Genomic DNA, 14,097 nt, shown 5'->3' with positions numbered 1-14,097 from the left:
ATTGGGTTGGTAGTGGAATCTTGAAATTTAAATGGGTTTCTTCCAGCAAAATAGCAAGAGACCCTTGCCAACTAATATGGCAGGTCTTCTTGGGGAGCCATAAATGTCCTAAAGCTTCAGCAGACTTTAAATAAAATAAGATCAGACCTGCTGGCCCAGTTTAAGTATGACTGGGGGGTCTCTGAAGAATCTTGCAGCTGAAGTCAAGAGCTCCAGCCCCAGTGAAAACCAATTATTTTGGGGCACGTTAAAGTACAAGCCAAAATTCCCAGTCAAAATTCACTGACAGATTTGCAAAGAAATGTCAGAGAATCAGGGTAAACTGATAACTTTTTGTGCAAACACTGTGGAAAAAATCTGTGGATTTCATGCATAGTGAAGGAAATTACATAGATTGAAACTAATTTGTTCTAAAATTTCATTTGATCCTTTGAACCAACAAACCGGGAAAAAAAAGTCCTAATTTCTTCAGATTAAGAAAATGTCTTAATATATTCCTTGTTTAATTTTACATCGTGACAATAACAGCTGTATCATTCTTTGAAGAATGAATCCAAGGATTTTCCACAATGTGAAATAATGCTTAATTCTCATTCATCACTCTCTTACCAGAGTGGTTCCTTTCCTCTGTTTCTGTGTTTCTAACTATTTAACAAGAAACTCTGATGATCATCCAAACACTGAAGAGTCAGAACATTGCTCTCCATCTCATCCCTACCTCCACAGCCATCACGTCTTGCATGGAATTATCACCAGTGAAAATTGTTGCCACATTTGAATTTACTGCCTCCAGGGACAGCCATCAAGCAGGAAGACCAAAGCTCATGGGGAAAAGAGAATGATCTAAAACATCTTTCCACACAGGCCAATATCACTGGAATGGAAGAAGGAAGTGAAAAATATAAGAGGCCAAAGGTAACTTTGGAAGCCTTGAAAGTGAACATTCAGAATGGTAAATATGTTTCTTCTTTATCCAAACAACCCCATTTGCACATGAATGAGGATATGTACACAACACCTGGTATTCACTATTCATATTCTGGTTTTGACACCCTGACAAGAGTGAAAAATCCAGTTTATTTGACTGGCCAATCAAACACTGCAATCAGTGAAGCAAGAGTGAGTGATGGATCACAGTTCTTCTCCAAACCCTTGTAATAACTGAAAAAGGGTGAGGAGGAAGGGGAACATGGAAGGGATTCCCAGGTGGTTTAAGTGTAAAAAAACCTCTTAAACTACCCAGGTAAAAGATCAAGATTGATTGTTTGATTGATTGATTGGTTTTTCACTACCTTCTTCATAAATAAATTATGCATTTCAAAAATCTAGATATTTCTAGACATCTTTCTTATCAGACAATCTCTGCACGATGGAAATAGATAAATAATTTGTTTTAATTAACCTTAGTTAGTGCAAATACGATACAGTATTTCACCCTTCCCACTGGCAAGATAAATCTCTTGCAGTGACACATTTTTGCTCTCAAGGTCTTCTTCTGGCAGCTTGAGGCATTTCCCAGCACATCACTCTGAATGAAGCTACACTGAGCCTTGAAAACACCTTTTCTTCTGCTGAAAATTGTGAGGGCACTTTGCAAGCACACTGGGTTTTAAAGGTAAGAATGGAGACCAATGAAAGGACAAACAAGATTAATCAGCTTTCACCCATGCCTACAGGAAAGTATCTACACTGGAATAAGGATATCCACAGCCTGCTCCACAAAGGAGTGATAGTCTGAACCCAGGCAGGAGGGTTTGTGGCAGAGAGGCCATTCACCAGGCACATGACCCTTTCCTCATCATCAAACCCAGTTTTCTTGAATCCTGCATTTCTACAACGCTTGTGGGCCAAGAGAGAGAGCAAGAAATGAGGAGGAGTCTGAAACATCTACCACCTAAACAGTTTGGCAACGCTTTCTGCAGAAATATTTAATATGGAAACCAGTGAACTTGCTAATTCTACCTTGTATTTTTATCCAGCCTTGGTATTTCTCCATCTGGGAGCCCTGGCCCAGACATGCTGTGGGAAAACTCAGCACAGGGATGGTGAGGATTGGAGACACCAGGATCTAGGCCTGGGGTCTTTCTGCTTGTCTGTGAAAAAATTACTGAGAGAATAGGAGAAGCGGAAAAAAGTGCCATCAAGCTGTACCCTGCAAGATGGTGTGATAGAAACACCACAGCAGCAGGAACAGGGGAAGGAGAATACAGCAGGTCTGGGAAGAGCACAGGGGAGGGTCCTGTTCTACAGAGTTAGGAAAGCCCGGGTCCAGGAGAGTGCTTGCTGTGCTGAGCAGATGGCTGGATTCCTCTGAGCCTGGACAATCTGTGGTCCAGAGAACAGGTGAAGGCAGATCAGCCTCCTGAGGTGCTCTGCCTTCCAAAGGTGGCTGCAGGCAGAGAGGGGAGGAGACCCCTAAATCCTTGTTCCTCAAGTGTGGAAAAAACCTCTCACTTGTGTGCAGTGCCAGTCCCTACCTGTGTGATCCCTTCCTTACATCACAGAGAGGTGATGAGAGCCCTGCCTGGAGCCATGAGAAGGCAGCTAGAAGGAACAAATGGTACAGGCTGTGGGGCTGGTTCCCGTCAGAGCTGCCCTCATCCTCCTTGTCAGGTCAGGATGTCACCCAAGGGTACAGCTCACCTTCCTCACACGTCACCACTTTGGCTCACCTTGCACATCTGACTCTGCTCAGTTCCAAATGAACTTGCCTCTTTCACAGCTGGCTGGAAAACAGGAACGTCTCAAGAAGGGCATTTCTCAATCAATACCAGTGACCTTTCCACCTGTATTAAGTAGCTTTCCCCAAGAAATTCTTTCTTTTTTGTTGTTTTTTACTTTGTTTTCACATGGGGATAGGAGAGTTCCTTATGGGAACTTATGTCCATTGTCTCCCTCCCACCCATTCCAGGTGTAGAAATGTGTGAGAGCAAGAGCAGGAATCATTGCTTGGCGGAGTCACTTTGTCAGAAGCCATGCTCTCAGACCCAGCAGTGTGTTAGCCATGGGTTCACACATACAACTGGGATGTTTGCAAGTACACCAAAAAAAAAAAGTATGGCTCAAAAAAACATTTTCTTTCCTGTTGTTTTTAATTACACATTTAAGTAACGGGATTATATTCATCCTCCATACAAAATTGTATAGATGGCCTACATTTATTCAGAGAAATATGAATTTGGGAAAAACCAATCTGCCCAAAATCAGGAATGCTGTACAGCAGTAATTCTTCATGTCCAGCACCTGAGCATATTTGCTTATGGCTCATTACTGAGATTTTTTTTACTGCAAAGAAACTTTTTTCTTGTACTTCTTCCCAGTGTATCTATGATGCTACACAGGTGTTTCATCTGCATGTCAGCAAGGGCCAAATAAATCAGTTCTTGTTTCTCAAGTCACCTGTTTCAGTCTTCTCCACAGACACTCAATGAGGAGTTCAACAGAAAAGCTTTGAAATGTCCAGCACTGAAGGTGCTTATTTGGATGCTGGGATGAAAGAATCAATCCTTCTTTACTCATCAGGTTTTAAAATCAGGTTGCTTTGTAAATTCAGTTCATGGTAACATCAGGTGTAATGCTGATTCTTCAAACATGGTCTGGATGGTGGAATAGCCAGGTAAGAGCTGCCCTTCACACTGATTGCAAACCCAAATAACGAAGCAGGTGGCTGGTGAAAGTGTCCTTCCACCTCCATGCCCGCAGCTGCCTCTCACAGTTTCTGGTATGGGATGGCCTCCTGCAGCTTCCTCTTCCAAAAAAATCCTCCCACTGTGAGAACAGCAGCTACCAGCACCACGGTGGTCACAGCCAGAGGAACGTGGGAGCTGTCAGCAGGCTCTGAGCTCAGAGTCTCCCCTTTTGCCTGGATGTCAGAGGCCAGTTCTGTGCATAAAAGAGTCAGAGAGAAACTTACTGTTTTGCTTTTTTCCCCTGAGTTAGTTAATTGCAAAGACAATTAGGCAAAGAGAATTTAAGTTAAAAAGCTCTAATCTGGATCTGATCAGAAAATCACACATTATTTCACTAATTGTTCTGTGGCCATGCAAAACAAGTAAAGATTGTGGCAAGAAATTAAAGAGAAACTGGGAGTCTGTAATGATTACACTCAAAGACCTTAAGATGTTGCTTTCTGGTAGTGGAAACAGCAGCTACAGGACACTGAGAAACAGCATTTCCAAGAGGACCTAGAGATTGATTGCAGATAAATAACAGACATGCAAATTAGGCACAGACATCTTTAGCAAATTAATATAAATCAGATTAGTTACATCTCATCCCTCTTCCCACAGAACTTAATCAATTGCCACTTGATATGTGCAGAACAAAGAATGGATCTAAACTATGATAGAAAGGAAAGAGCTTGTAAATCTAATAGAACTATTTTATATAAATAAAAAAATAATAATCCCCCATAAGAATTATAGCTGAATTGTAAATAAACCAGCAAAGGCACATTTCAGAGCTGGATTTCCTGTCTGAACTGAAATGCAAACAGACAGTAACACACAGAGTCTTACGTTATTGAAGATATTTAAACTCACCAATGTTCCTGCTCTCAGCGTGAGCTTCCCGAAGCTGCACGGGTCCAACAACAACATTCACTTGCTTGTGGGAAGAATCTGCATTCCTCTTGACCCTACTAACGCAGCCTTGGTAGCAGCGGGAGGCGAAGTCGCGGTACCTGCACACCAGCAGCTCGCAGCGCAGGAACACTGACGGGAATCGGTTCGCGAACGAGAAGGCGTTAAACCCAAACCGAGCGATGTCGGCGCGTGGCGAGGGGAAGAGAGAGTAGCTAGGGTCACTGCCACACCTGGAAGGACATAAAATCAACAGGTTAGCTATTAGCTCACAGTTTCTCATGAGCAGAAACACTGTTACACCCTCTCTTTGCAATAAGTTCCAAGGTTAAATATAAAAACCAGGAAGTCAAAGAGAAATCAAAAGGCTTTAAAAAAAAAAAGTGCTTTTAGAAAGAAGAGAAATTGCTAAATGTGCACAGCACAGAAATTTCATAGCTTAACAAGTTCTGTGTAAACATGAATAGCTGGAAAATGGCTAGTGGTTCTGGTGGTTTCTGCATTTGCAAACAGGATTAACTGTTTGAAAAGAGGCCCTTGAAAGTTGTTGCAGAAAGAGAAAGTTCTCCTTTCTTTTCTAGAAGCATGAAACTAATTTTAATACACTTCTCTTTAGTGCTTCAATGTACTTCGGAATAAATTTAGGCAAAGTGGTTTAGGTTTCTAGAATAGTAAGAAAAGGCTAAGGAATTTCTCTTCTTTTTGAGTAGACAGTTTTGTACTCCAGTTATGATGCTGTAAAACTCATGATATACAGAAATGTAGAGCTGTGGACATCCCTCCCTTTCATACATCTATTTCAGAAACAAAGTCAGACCTCAACTTCCTCACTGCCTCCTTGGGTGAAATCTCAGTGCTTGACTGCTACTTCTGAATGATATTTTGTTATCATTCCAAATTTTACTCAGGCTTTGCCAAAAAACTTTTCGTAGAAAAACATTTGCCCTGAGAATTACAACCACAGTAAACTGGTCCTAAATCACCTCATTTCAGAAATTAAGTTCTTTTAGAACAACACATAGAGACGCTTTTAAAGTGATTTTTTACAAAGTTCTTACCCACTCTTGCTCAATTCATAGACCAGTGTTCTAAAATCACTAGAATTAGGCGATGCCACACAGGTGTCCACAAACACGGTCAGATTTTTGTCAGAGCTGTGAAGAGAAGCTTGGAGGAACAAATTCTGATTCATGTCAACATAGTATGGGAAGTCGTGCACTGGCCACTGGAAAGACGAGGAGTTGTAGAACGTCAGGCTCACGTCGTATCTGCCGTACTGGGTTTTGTTGACATCGATGACATCGTCAGCAATGTACATGACCTGAACCCAGGTGTCCCGCAGCATTTTGCAGCTGATGTGCAAGTGAAGGTCCTTTTGCCTCTTGATGACTTTGCCGGGAGCAGGCACTTTAATCACGTTGGAGTAGGTGATTGTTTCATTGTTGCCCTGTTTGACACATTAAATGAGTGTTAAATTACCGCATGTAATGGTCATGTTCACTGTGAGCATTACAAACTTCTGTATGTGCCAGGTCCTGGCAGCCAGAAAGGAGATGTCACACTGAAAAATCCCAGGCATCCAGGATGAGATTGCTCACTCAACTCTCCCCTCTATTTTTGTTCTGTAGAACATCATTCTGGAATAGGTACAGGGAAGGATGTAAGCACCCTGGGAAGGATAAGTAAAAATATTTAACCAACTTCAGCCTCCAGAAACACATGCTCCTATTCTGAGTTTTGCATGCCTGTGGCCTCCAACACCCTTTGCAATCCATGACAATTTTCCAAATGTCTGTTAAATTCCCATACCCAGAACTGTCCCAAATGTCTTGACACCAACCTCTCTACGTGTACCACAGTGGCTGTATGAAATGTTGAAGATAACCTCAGTTGATGTAATTTTTGGTCTGCATTGAGGGTCTGCCAGGCTGATGCTCTCCACTGAGTAGCCCTGGGACTGGAGATAATGTCTGTCTACCACTGCATACATGTAGGTTGACAAGCACAGAAGGGCTAGGGGAAAAAATGTGAATTATTAGTGATTTTGGGTACTTGATAATGCTTTCATATTGCAAGTCCAACAAATGCAATCACTGCTACAATGTGGAGAAGAGAATTCATAAGCCAAACCACTTATTTTTACACTTGAGACTTAGATATGAGTAAGCAATAGGACAGTACTGGAACACGTCACCCAAAGTGGTAGCTTTAAATATTTCATCCTTTGAATATTTCTAGACACTCAGCCAGACCAGTTCTTAATGGATCTGACCTGGTGTTGGCAGTAGCTCTGTTTTAAATAGACTCCATAAGTCCCTTCTAACCAACACTTCTATGACTCTGTGAAAGTTTGTCCAGAAAGGTACAAAAATATATACAAATTATGATGTGGTACAAAGAATATGAGTTTAGAAAACAACAGAAAACATCTAAAGGCAAATAAATTGAATATTTTTAAAGAAGAAAAGGTAGTTATTTTCTGAAAGTGAGCAGTCAACAATCAGTCACAAAATTCAGATAGGAATATCATCTATGTGGGATTCCTTCAACAACATTAACAAGTGATTATTTAATAAAATAAAAAATACAAAAAACAACAGTGTATAAAAGCTTCTGAGCAAAGATAACGTTACCAAGAGAACAGAATTACAAATAGAATGGAAATTTACTGGTGTTCTGGTCTGCTGGAAAGGACTGATACTGAGCCCTAAAACTTCCACTGGAATATCTGGAGTCACTGTAAAACCTCACAGACATGAAGTTTGAAGATGAGGTGTATGTGAGATGAGAACTAGAACAAATTTTTCCAAGCAGAGGAGAAGATTTGGGTGGCCCATCATAGATCTCAATGTAATCATTCTGGCATCCACCTTGCAACCTGAGGAAGAAATGAGAATATATTTTTAATAATGTATTTGCTAAACTTGGGGGTTTAAATGCTGAACAAACAATATAATAGGATTCTGCACTCACACATTTCCCATGTGTATTTATCATTCACTTATAGGATGGGAAATGTGCCCAGGAACTGTGGATGCAGTTAAGATTTGGAATTTTTTTTATTGCCCAAGCAGAAAGTGGTTTACTTACTGGATGTTATCAAATGTGAGCACAATGAGGAAATTGTTTTTTACATGTATTTGCCACAAACAATCTGCTTTATCTGAAGGGGTCAAAGAAGGACTCTGAAATGTTCCGGAGGACGTAAAAAGTATATCACCACAAATAATTTTTTGACCTGAAAAAGGAAAGTAAAAAAAAAGAAATTATGGAATAGAAGTGATTAATTTAGATTTACGTCTGATCAAATAAAAATATGCTCTATATACAGAAACCATGGCAACACAAGGTTAAATCTCAAAAGAAATATAATGATTGAGCTCCTCTCAGGCTACAGGAGTGATGAACTCTTCAGAGAATTATGAATCGTGCTTGCAGTTATTAACTCTGTGGGTTTCAGGCACATGGGTATGAAATAAAGTAAAAGATGATGGCCTAAATACCATAAAATCAGAGAATGAACAAAAGAAAATGTTCCATGTAATCAACATACTCTGAAATCCATCCCCAGCCATAGAATCACTCAAACACAAAAGACTGGTGTATAGCAGGTAGGGAATTAAAACCAGAAAGGAATTTTCCCAATGTATTATACTATGCAAATGAAACAGCTCATGACTACAAAACAGTAATTATGACACCTCAAGAGTAATGGATTGGAGAAATGTGAAAAAACATATAAAATACAAACCTGGAGGATTTGTAACAAGGGCCGTGCTTGTGGCAGCTGTATGAGACAAAGCAAAGGGAGCAGGTGAGGCACTGGAGGACGAGGGAGCATGGCGAGGTTTTCCACCACCCCTGGGGATGTTGGTGCCACCCTGACACTGGGCAAATGGAGAGCCTGGGGGTCTCAGCAGAATGCTCTCCCATGGTGCATCAACCAAAACCAAAATCCTACACTCATCCCAAACGTACATTTCAAGTCCAGTCAAAACAGACCATAAGTAGGAATCCACCCTTGAGAGGGCCTTGATGCTCTATGAATTTTAGGGTCCCACAACTCTCAGTCTCAGCTGTATTCTGCTGTGCTTTTCCCAGGCTCTGCTCTCCCTTGGAGAAGCCTAAACCCCAACCTCTGAGGCAGTAATTGTTTCTGCAGAAAGCAGTGGCCAGAAAATGCAGGAAAAACTCAGACCCACCTGAAGGAGAGGAGATGGTGGGTCTGGCTGTAGTTATGCTTGCAGCATCTGTAAAGGAGGAAAGGAAAGTGGCAGGTGAGGCCTGTTGGATGAAGGTTTGTGCCTGACTTTCTCCAGTGCTGGGCACGTTGCTGCCAGCTTGGCACATGGACAATGGAGAGCCTAGACGTGCCAGCAGAATGGGCTCTCATGGTGGGACCAACCAAAAACATAATCCTGCACTCATCCCCAACACACACCCATATCCAGCCAAGAGGGGACATGTCCTGAAAGAGTCCCCGCATGCAGGCAGTCAAACCAGTGATACCTGAGCACACAACACCAGCATCTTCACTGTGGCCACACTTGTGGACGCCCCAGCCATTGTGGCCGCACTTAAGGAGGGACGATTCCAACCCCGTGCAGTTCACATCGTCCAGGTAGATGCTGCCACTGCCTTGCCCAAAGGAGGCACTTGACGTTGCAGAAACAGCAGCTCCACATCCCAGCTGCCTGCACACCACCTGGGCATCTCTCAGGTCCCAGCCATCGTCACAGACGGTGCCCCGGCCCCCTGAGTGTGAAATCTCCACGCGACCCTCGCAGCGGTTCCTGCCGTTCACCAGGCTGATGGTGGAGGCATCTGGGAAAGAAGGAGACACAGATCCTCTAGCACAAAGGCACCCTCTTCTTGCCAGGGTGATGCCTTTGTCAACCTAGAAATGAAACAACACAGTTTCGGGATAATTTTCATTTAGGAAGTAATATAAAAGTGGATCTTTATTGGAGGCTTCCGGGGCAGAAATAGAAAAACATCCACAAAATACCCACAAATGGTGATGCATCTCCTCCCTTTGTCCAAGTCCCTTCAAAGTCCTCTCTGCCTTCAGATGGGACTGTAATTTGTTGATGAAAATGTGTCTGAAGAGCTATTTTTTGGCCTTTTTAGCCAGGAAGAACCAAGACAGCATAGGGATCCTGGAATGAGATTTGACTTCCTGACAAGGAAAATGTTGGTGCTAAGTTACAGTAAGAAGCTACAAATATGTGTGTAAAGGATACAGAGAATATATAAAGGAAAAAAAAGATAAAAACCAAGATGACATCAGGGCCTTGGAATCATTCTATGAGTTTCAGGCCGCCACAACTCCCAGTCTTGGCTTTCTTAAACGTTTTTTCCTGGCTTCTTCTCTCCAAGGGAGAAAACCAAACACCAAACTTTAAGGCACTAATTGTTTCTGCAAAAAGCAGTGGCCAGAAAATGCAGGAGAAATTCAGACCCCCTCTGTAGGAGCTGGGAAGGTGGTGCTGGGAGTGGCTGCGCCTGGGCTTGTGGCAGCTGTAGGGGAGGAAAGGAAAGAGGCAGGTGAGGCCTGTTGGATGAAGGTTTGTGCCTGACTTTCTCCCAGTTCTGGGCACGTTGCTGCCAGCTTGGCACATGGGCAATGGAGAGCCTAGGGGTGCCAGCACAATCGTCTCTCACGGTGGGACCAACCAAAAACATAATCCTGCACTCATCCCCAACAAATCGTCTAATTCCAGCTAACTAAGACCACCTTCTGAAAGAGTCTCCGCATGCAAGCAGTCAAACCAGTGGTACCTGAGCACACAACACCAGCATCTTCACTGTGGCCACAATTATGGTCGCCCCAGCCACGGTGGCTGCACTGGAAGAGGGAGAACTCCCAGCCTGTGCAGTTCACATCATCCAGGTAGATGCTGCCATTGCCTTGCCCAAAGGAGGCACTTGATGTTGCAGAAACAGCAGCTCCACATCCCAGCTGCCTGCACACCACCTGGGCATTTCTCAGGTCCCAGCCATCGTCACAGACGGTGCCCCGGCCCCCCGAGTGTGAAATCTCCACGCGACCCTCGCAGCGGTTCCTGCCGTTCACCAGGCTGATGGTGGCACCTGGGAAAGAAGGAAGTATGGAAAACTTGGGAAGAGATTTTAGCACAAAGGCACCTCTTCTTGCCAGGGCCTTGGAATCACTCTATGAGTTTCAGGCAACTGCAACTCCCAGGTTAGCTGTATTAAACTGCTTTTCCTGGCACCTCCTCTCCTCTGGAGAAAACCAGACACCAGCCTCTGAGGCATTAATTGTTTCTGCAGAAAGCAGTGGCCAGAAAAACCAGGAAAAACTCAGACCCACCTGAAGGAGCGGAGGTGGTGGGGCTGGCTGTAGCTGTGCTTGTGGCAGCTGTAGGGGAGGAAAGGAAAGAGGCAGGTGAGGCCTGTAGGATGAAGGTTTGTGCCTGGCTTTCTCCAGTGCTGGGCATGGTGCTGCCAGCTTGGCACATGGTCAGAGAGCCTAGACGTGTCAGCAGAATGGGCTCTCATGGTGGGACTAAGCCAAAACATAATCCCCAACACACACCCATATCCAGCTAAGAGGGGACATGTCCTGAAAGAGTCCCCGCATGCAGGCAGTCAAACCAGTGGTACCTGAGCACACAACACCAGCATCTTCACTGTGGCCACACTTGTGGACGCCCCAGCCACGGTGGCTGCACTGGAAGATGGATGGTTCCCAGCCTGCACAGCTCACATAGTCCAGGTAGATGCTGCCACTGCCTTGCCCAAAGGAGGCATCTGATGTTGCAGAAACAGCAGCTCCACATTCCAGCTGCCTGCACACCACCTGGGCATCTCTCAGGTCCCAGCCATTGTCACAGACGGTGCCCCGGCCCCCCGAGTGTGAAATCTCCACGCGACCCTCGCAGCGGTTCCTGCCGTTCACCAGGCTGATGGTGGCATCTGGGAAAGAAGGAAGTATGGAAAACTTGGGAAGAGATTTTAGCACAAAGGCACCCTCTTCTTGCCAGGGCCTTGGAATCACTCTGTAAATTTCAGGCCATCGCAACTCCCAGTCTTGGCTGTGTTAAATTGCTTTTCCTGGGTTCTTCTCTCTCAGGGAGAAGACTAAACACAAACCTCTGCCCCAGTAACTGTTCAGCCGAAAGATATCACCAGAAAAACATGGACAAAATCAGACTCACCTGGAGGAGTGGCCAACCTGATCTTGGCTGGATCTTTGGCTGTGGCATCTGTAGGGAAGAAAGGAGAAGTACCAAGTGAGCTCCTGGTGGATGAAGGAGTATGGCCAGGTTACTCCCGAGACTGGGGATGTTGGTGCCACTGTGCAACACAGGAGATGGAGGGCTTGAGGGTGTCAACACAGTGGTCTTTCATTGTGGGATCAACTAAAATATATTCTCACACTCATTCCCAGCACACACCAAATTCCAGCCAACAAAAACCACAAGCAGGTGCCTTTCCTTGCCAGGGCCTTGGCAATGCTCTATGATCAAGCTACCACAACTTCCAGTCTCAGCTGCATTCTGCTGTGCTTTTCCCAGGCTCCGCTTTGCCTTGGAGAACACTAAACCCCAACCTCTGAGGCACTAATTGTTTCTGCAGAAAACAGGGGCCAGAAATCCCAGGAGAAATTCAGACTGAAGGAGCAGAGACGGTGAGTCTGGCTGTGGCATTGGTGGCATCTGCAGGGGAGGAAAGGAAAGAAGCAAGTAGGGCTCTGTTGGATGAGGTAGGATGGCCAGGTTTCTCCCAGTGCTGGGCATGGTGCTGCCACCCTGTCACATGGCAGATGGAGAGCTTGGGGCTGTCAGCAGGACGGTTTTTCTTGGTGGGATCAATCAGAAACATAACCCTGCTCTAATTGCCAACACACACCAAGTTCCAGCCAGCAAAGACCACAAGCAAAGATCTTCCCTTGTTGGGACCTTGGCATAGGTCTACAAGTTTCAGGCCACCAGGAGTGCCAGCCTTGGCTTCAGTTATGATGGACTTTTCCTGGGCTCTGCTGTCCCATGGAGGTAACCAAATCCCAAACTCTGCAGAAATTATTGGTCCCTCAAAAGCACTGGCCAGACATTTCAGAGAGATTCAGACCCACCTGGAGGAACAGAAGGCGTTAACATGGATGTATCAGTGGTTGTGGCATAGGTAGAGATGGAAGATGAAGCACGTGAGTCCCTGGTGGATGAAGAATCATGGTCAGGTTCCTCCCAGTGGTGGAGATGTTGGTCCAACCCTGTAAAATTGGAGATGGAGAGCAATGTGTCAATCTCAAGGCTGATCTATGGAAGGAGTAAGGAAACCAAGAATTTTTGGACACGTATTCAAAACACTTTTCTTCCTATAAAATGAGTCCTAATTTTTTGGGTTGCCCTGAGATGTTGTGGATTTCCCTTCACTGGCCACTTTCCAGGTCAGACACGGCTCTGAGCATCTGTTTTAAACTGTCTCTGCTTCTTTTTGGAGGTTTAAGCCAGAAGATTATTAAAATTGCCTTGTAACCCAAATCATTCTATATTTCTGTGACTCCACGAGTCTATTACTTTTGGATTCTTGTTGTACATGGCTGCTTTCAGTGACTTAATTTACAATACATTTGATAAACAAATTCATATCAGGTATGTTTTCCCTAGAGAGCTGCATTTTCTGGGATGCAGGGCAAAGCTTTGGTGTCTGCAAAATAAGAAATAATTAGTAATGTCATATTCCACAAGGGCATGGTAGCCTCCCAAAATTAACATTTCAATTAATGAAAGTATGTAAACAAAAACAACTGAAGTAAAATCTGCCAATTAGCAAACCTATTTTTCATACATGCATGTTTGGATTAAAGTTTGGTCAGACTAAAGAGAATAATTTGGATTTTTGACTAATATTTGAATTTTTGGTGGCAATTCTTACTGTATATTTGCTAGGAATGGATGGAATTTGCTGGGAGGTCAATAAACCAAGCATCAAAGTCTTACTGTTAACCTAATAAAGTGAAATACTCAAAGTTTACAGGAAGAGGTGCCTGGGCGTGAGTAATACAGAATATTTTTTGAATTCTCTTAAATCTGTGCTTCTAATTTGAAATACCACAGTACTTTCAGTTGTTTATATACACAGGTTTACCTGTAAAATTAAATGAGTAATAAAAATCCCCCAAACAAGAACAAAGAAAACTTGCATAAATGTATTTGCAATTTTAATGCAAAAAGAAATTGGTGACCTGCTTAGTCAGGGTCAATGATCTGACAAAGCATTATACAAGTGCTATGTCTTTCTCAAGCCTTTTTTATCTGAGTAGCACACACAAAGTACTGGGTAATTCCCAGATATATAGAAAGTGATTTTATACAGTGAGACAGATATCAGACCCTTTTGGTTTCTTTGTTGTATAATTTCATTGTTTTAAATGCCTCTTATTCTGATTTCTCTGATTAGTTTTCATTTCTCTGTTTCTATTTCTACAATTCAAGCATTTTGGACTGTCTTTTGAAAAGCAGTGGGCAAAATGAGCAATGCACACTCTATC

At 43.6% G+C, this 14,097-nt stretch overlaps 1 protein-coding gene across 1 annotated transcript; it reads right to left on the bottom strand.

The window, feature by feature from the left end:
* Nucleotides 1–3,100: 3,100 nt before the first annotated feature.
* On the bottom strand, nucleotides 3,101–12,703 carry LOC119702929 (deleted in malignant brain tumors 1 protein-like). Its single transcript, XM_038141715.1, has 11 exons — nucleotides 12,679–12,703; nucleotides 11,762–11,809; nucleotides 11,199–11,519; nucleotides 10,353–10,673; nucleotides 9,022–9,404; nucleotides 7,671–7,765; nucleotides 7,250–7,458; nucleotides 6,421–6,593; nucleotides 5,639–6,027; nucleotides 4,542–4,813; nucleotides 3,101–3,882 (listed from the first exon to the last, which is right to left on the bottom strand). The coding sequence occupies exons 1-11, from the start codon at nucleotides 12,701–12,703 to the stop codon at nucleotides 3,710–3,712; spliced, it is 2,409 nt and encodes an 802-aa protein (XP_037997643.1). The 3' UTR covers nucleotides 3,101–3,709.
* Between the last annotated feature and the right edge of the window lie 1,394 nt (nucleotides 12,704–14,097).

The sequence above is a fragment of the Motacilla alba genome, chromosome 6, assembly GCF_015832195.1.
Source record: "Motacilla alba alba isolate MOTALB_02 chromosome 6, Motacilla_alba_V1.0_pri, whole genome shotgun sequence".
Classification (NCBI taxonomy): Eukaryota; Metazoa; Chordata; class Aves; order Passeriformes; family Motacillidae; genus Motacilla; species Motacilla alba.
The sequence above is the reverse complement of the archived record's forward strand: the minus strand, read 5'-3'. Positions and strand labels throughout refer to the sequence as shown.

Bases quoted from the DNA above. Each gene is read 5' to 3' on its own strand.
- LOC119702929 (XM_038141715.1), bottom strand. From the start codon at position 12,703: ATGTTAACGCCTTCTGTTCCTCCAG. The intron at 11,810-12,678 runs GTGGGTCTGAAT...TCTTCCCTACAG, and splicing joins AACGCCTTCTGTTCCTCCAG to ATGCCACAGCCAAAGATCCA. The intron at 7,459-7,670 runs GTAAGTAAACCA...TTTCTTCCTCAG, and splicing joins CTCACATTTGATAACATCCA to GTTGCAAGGTGGATGCCAGA.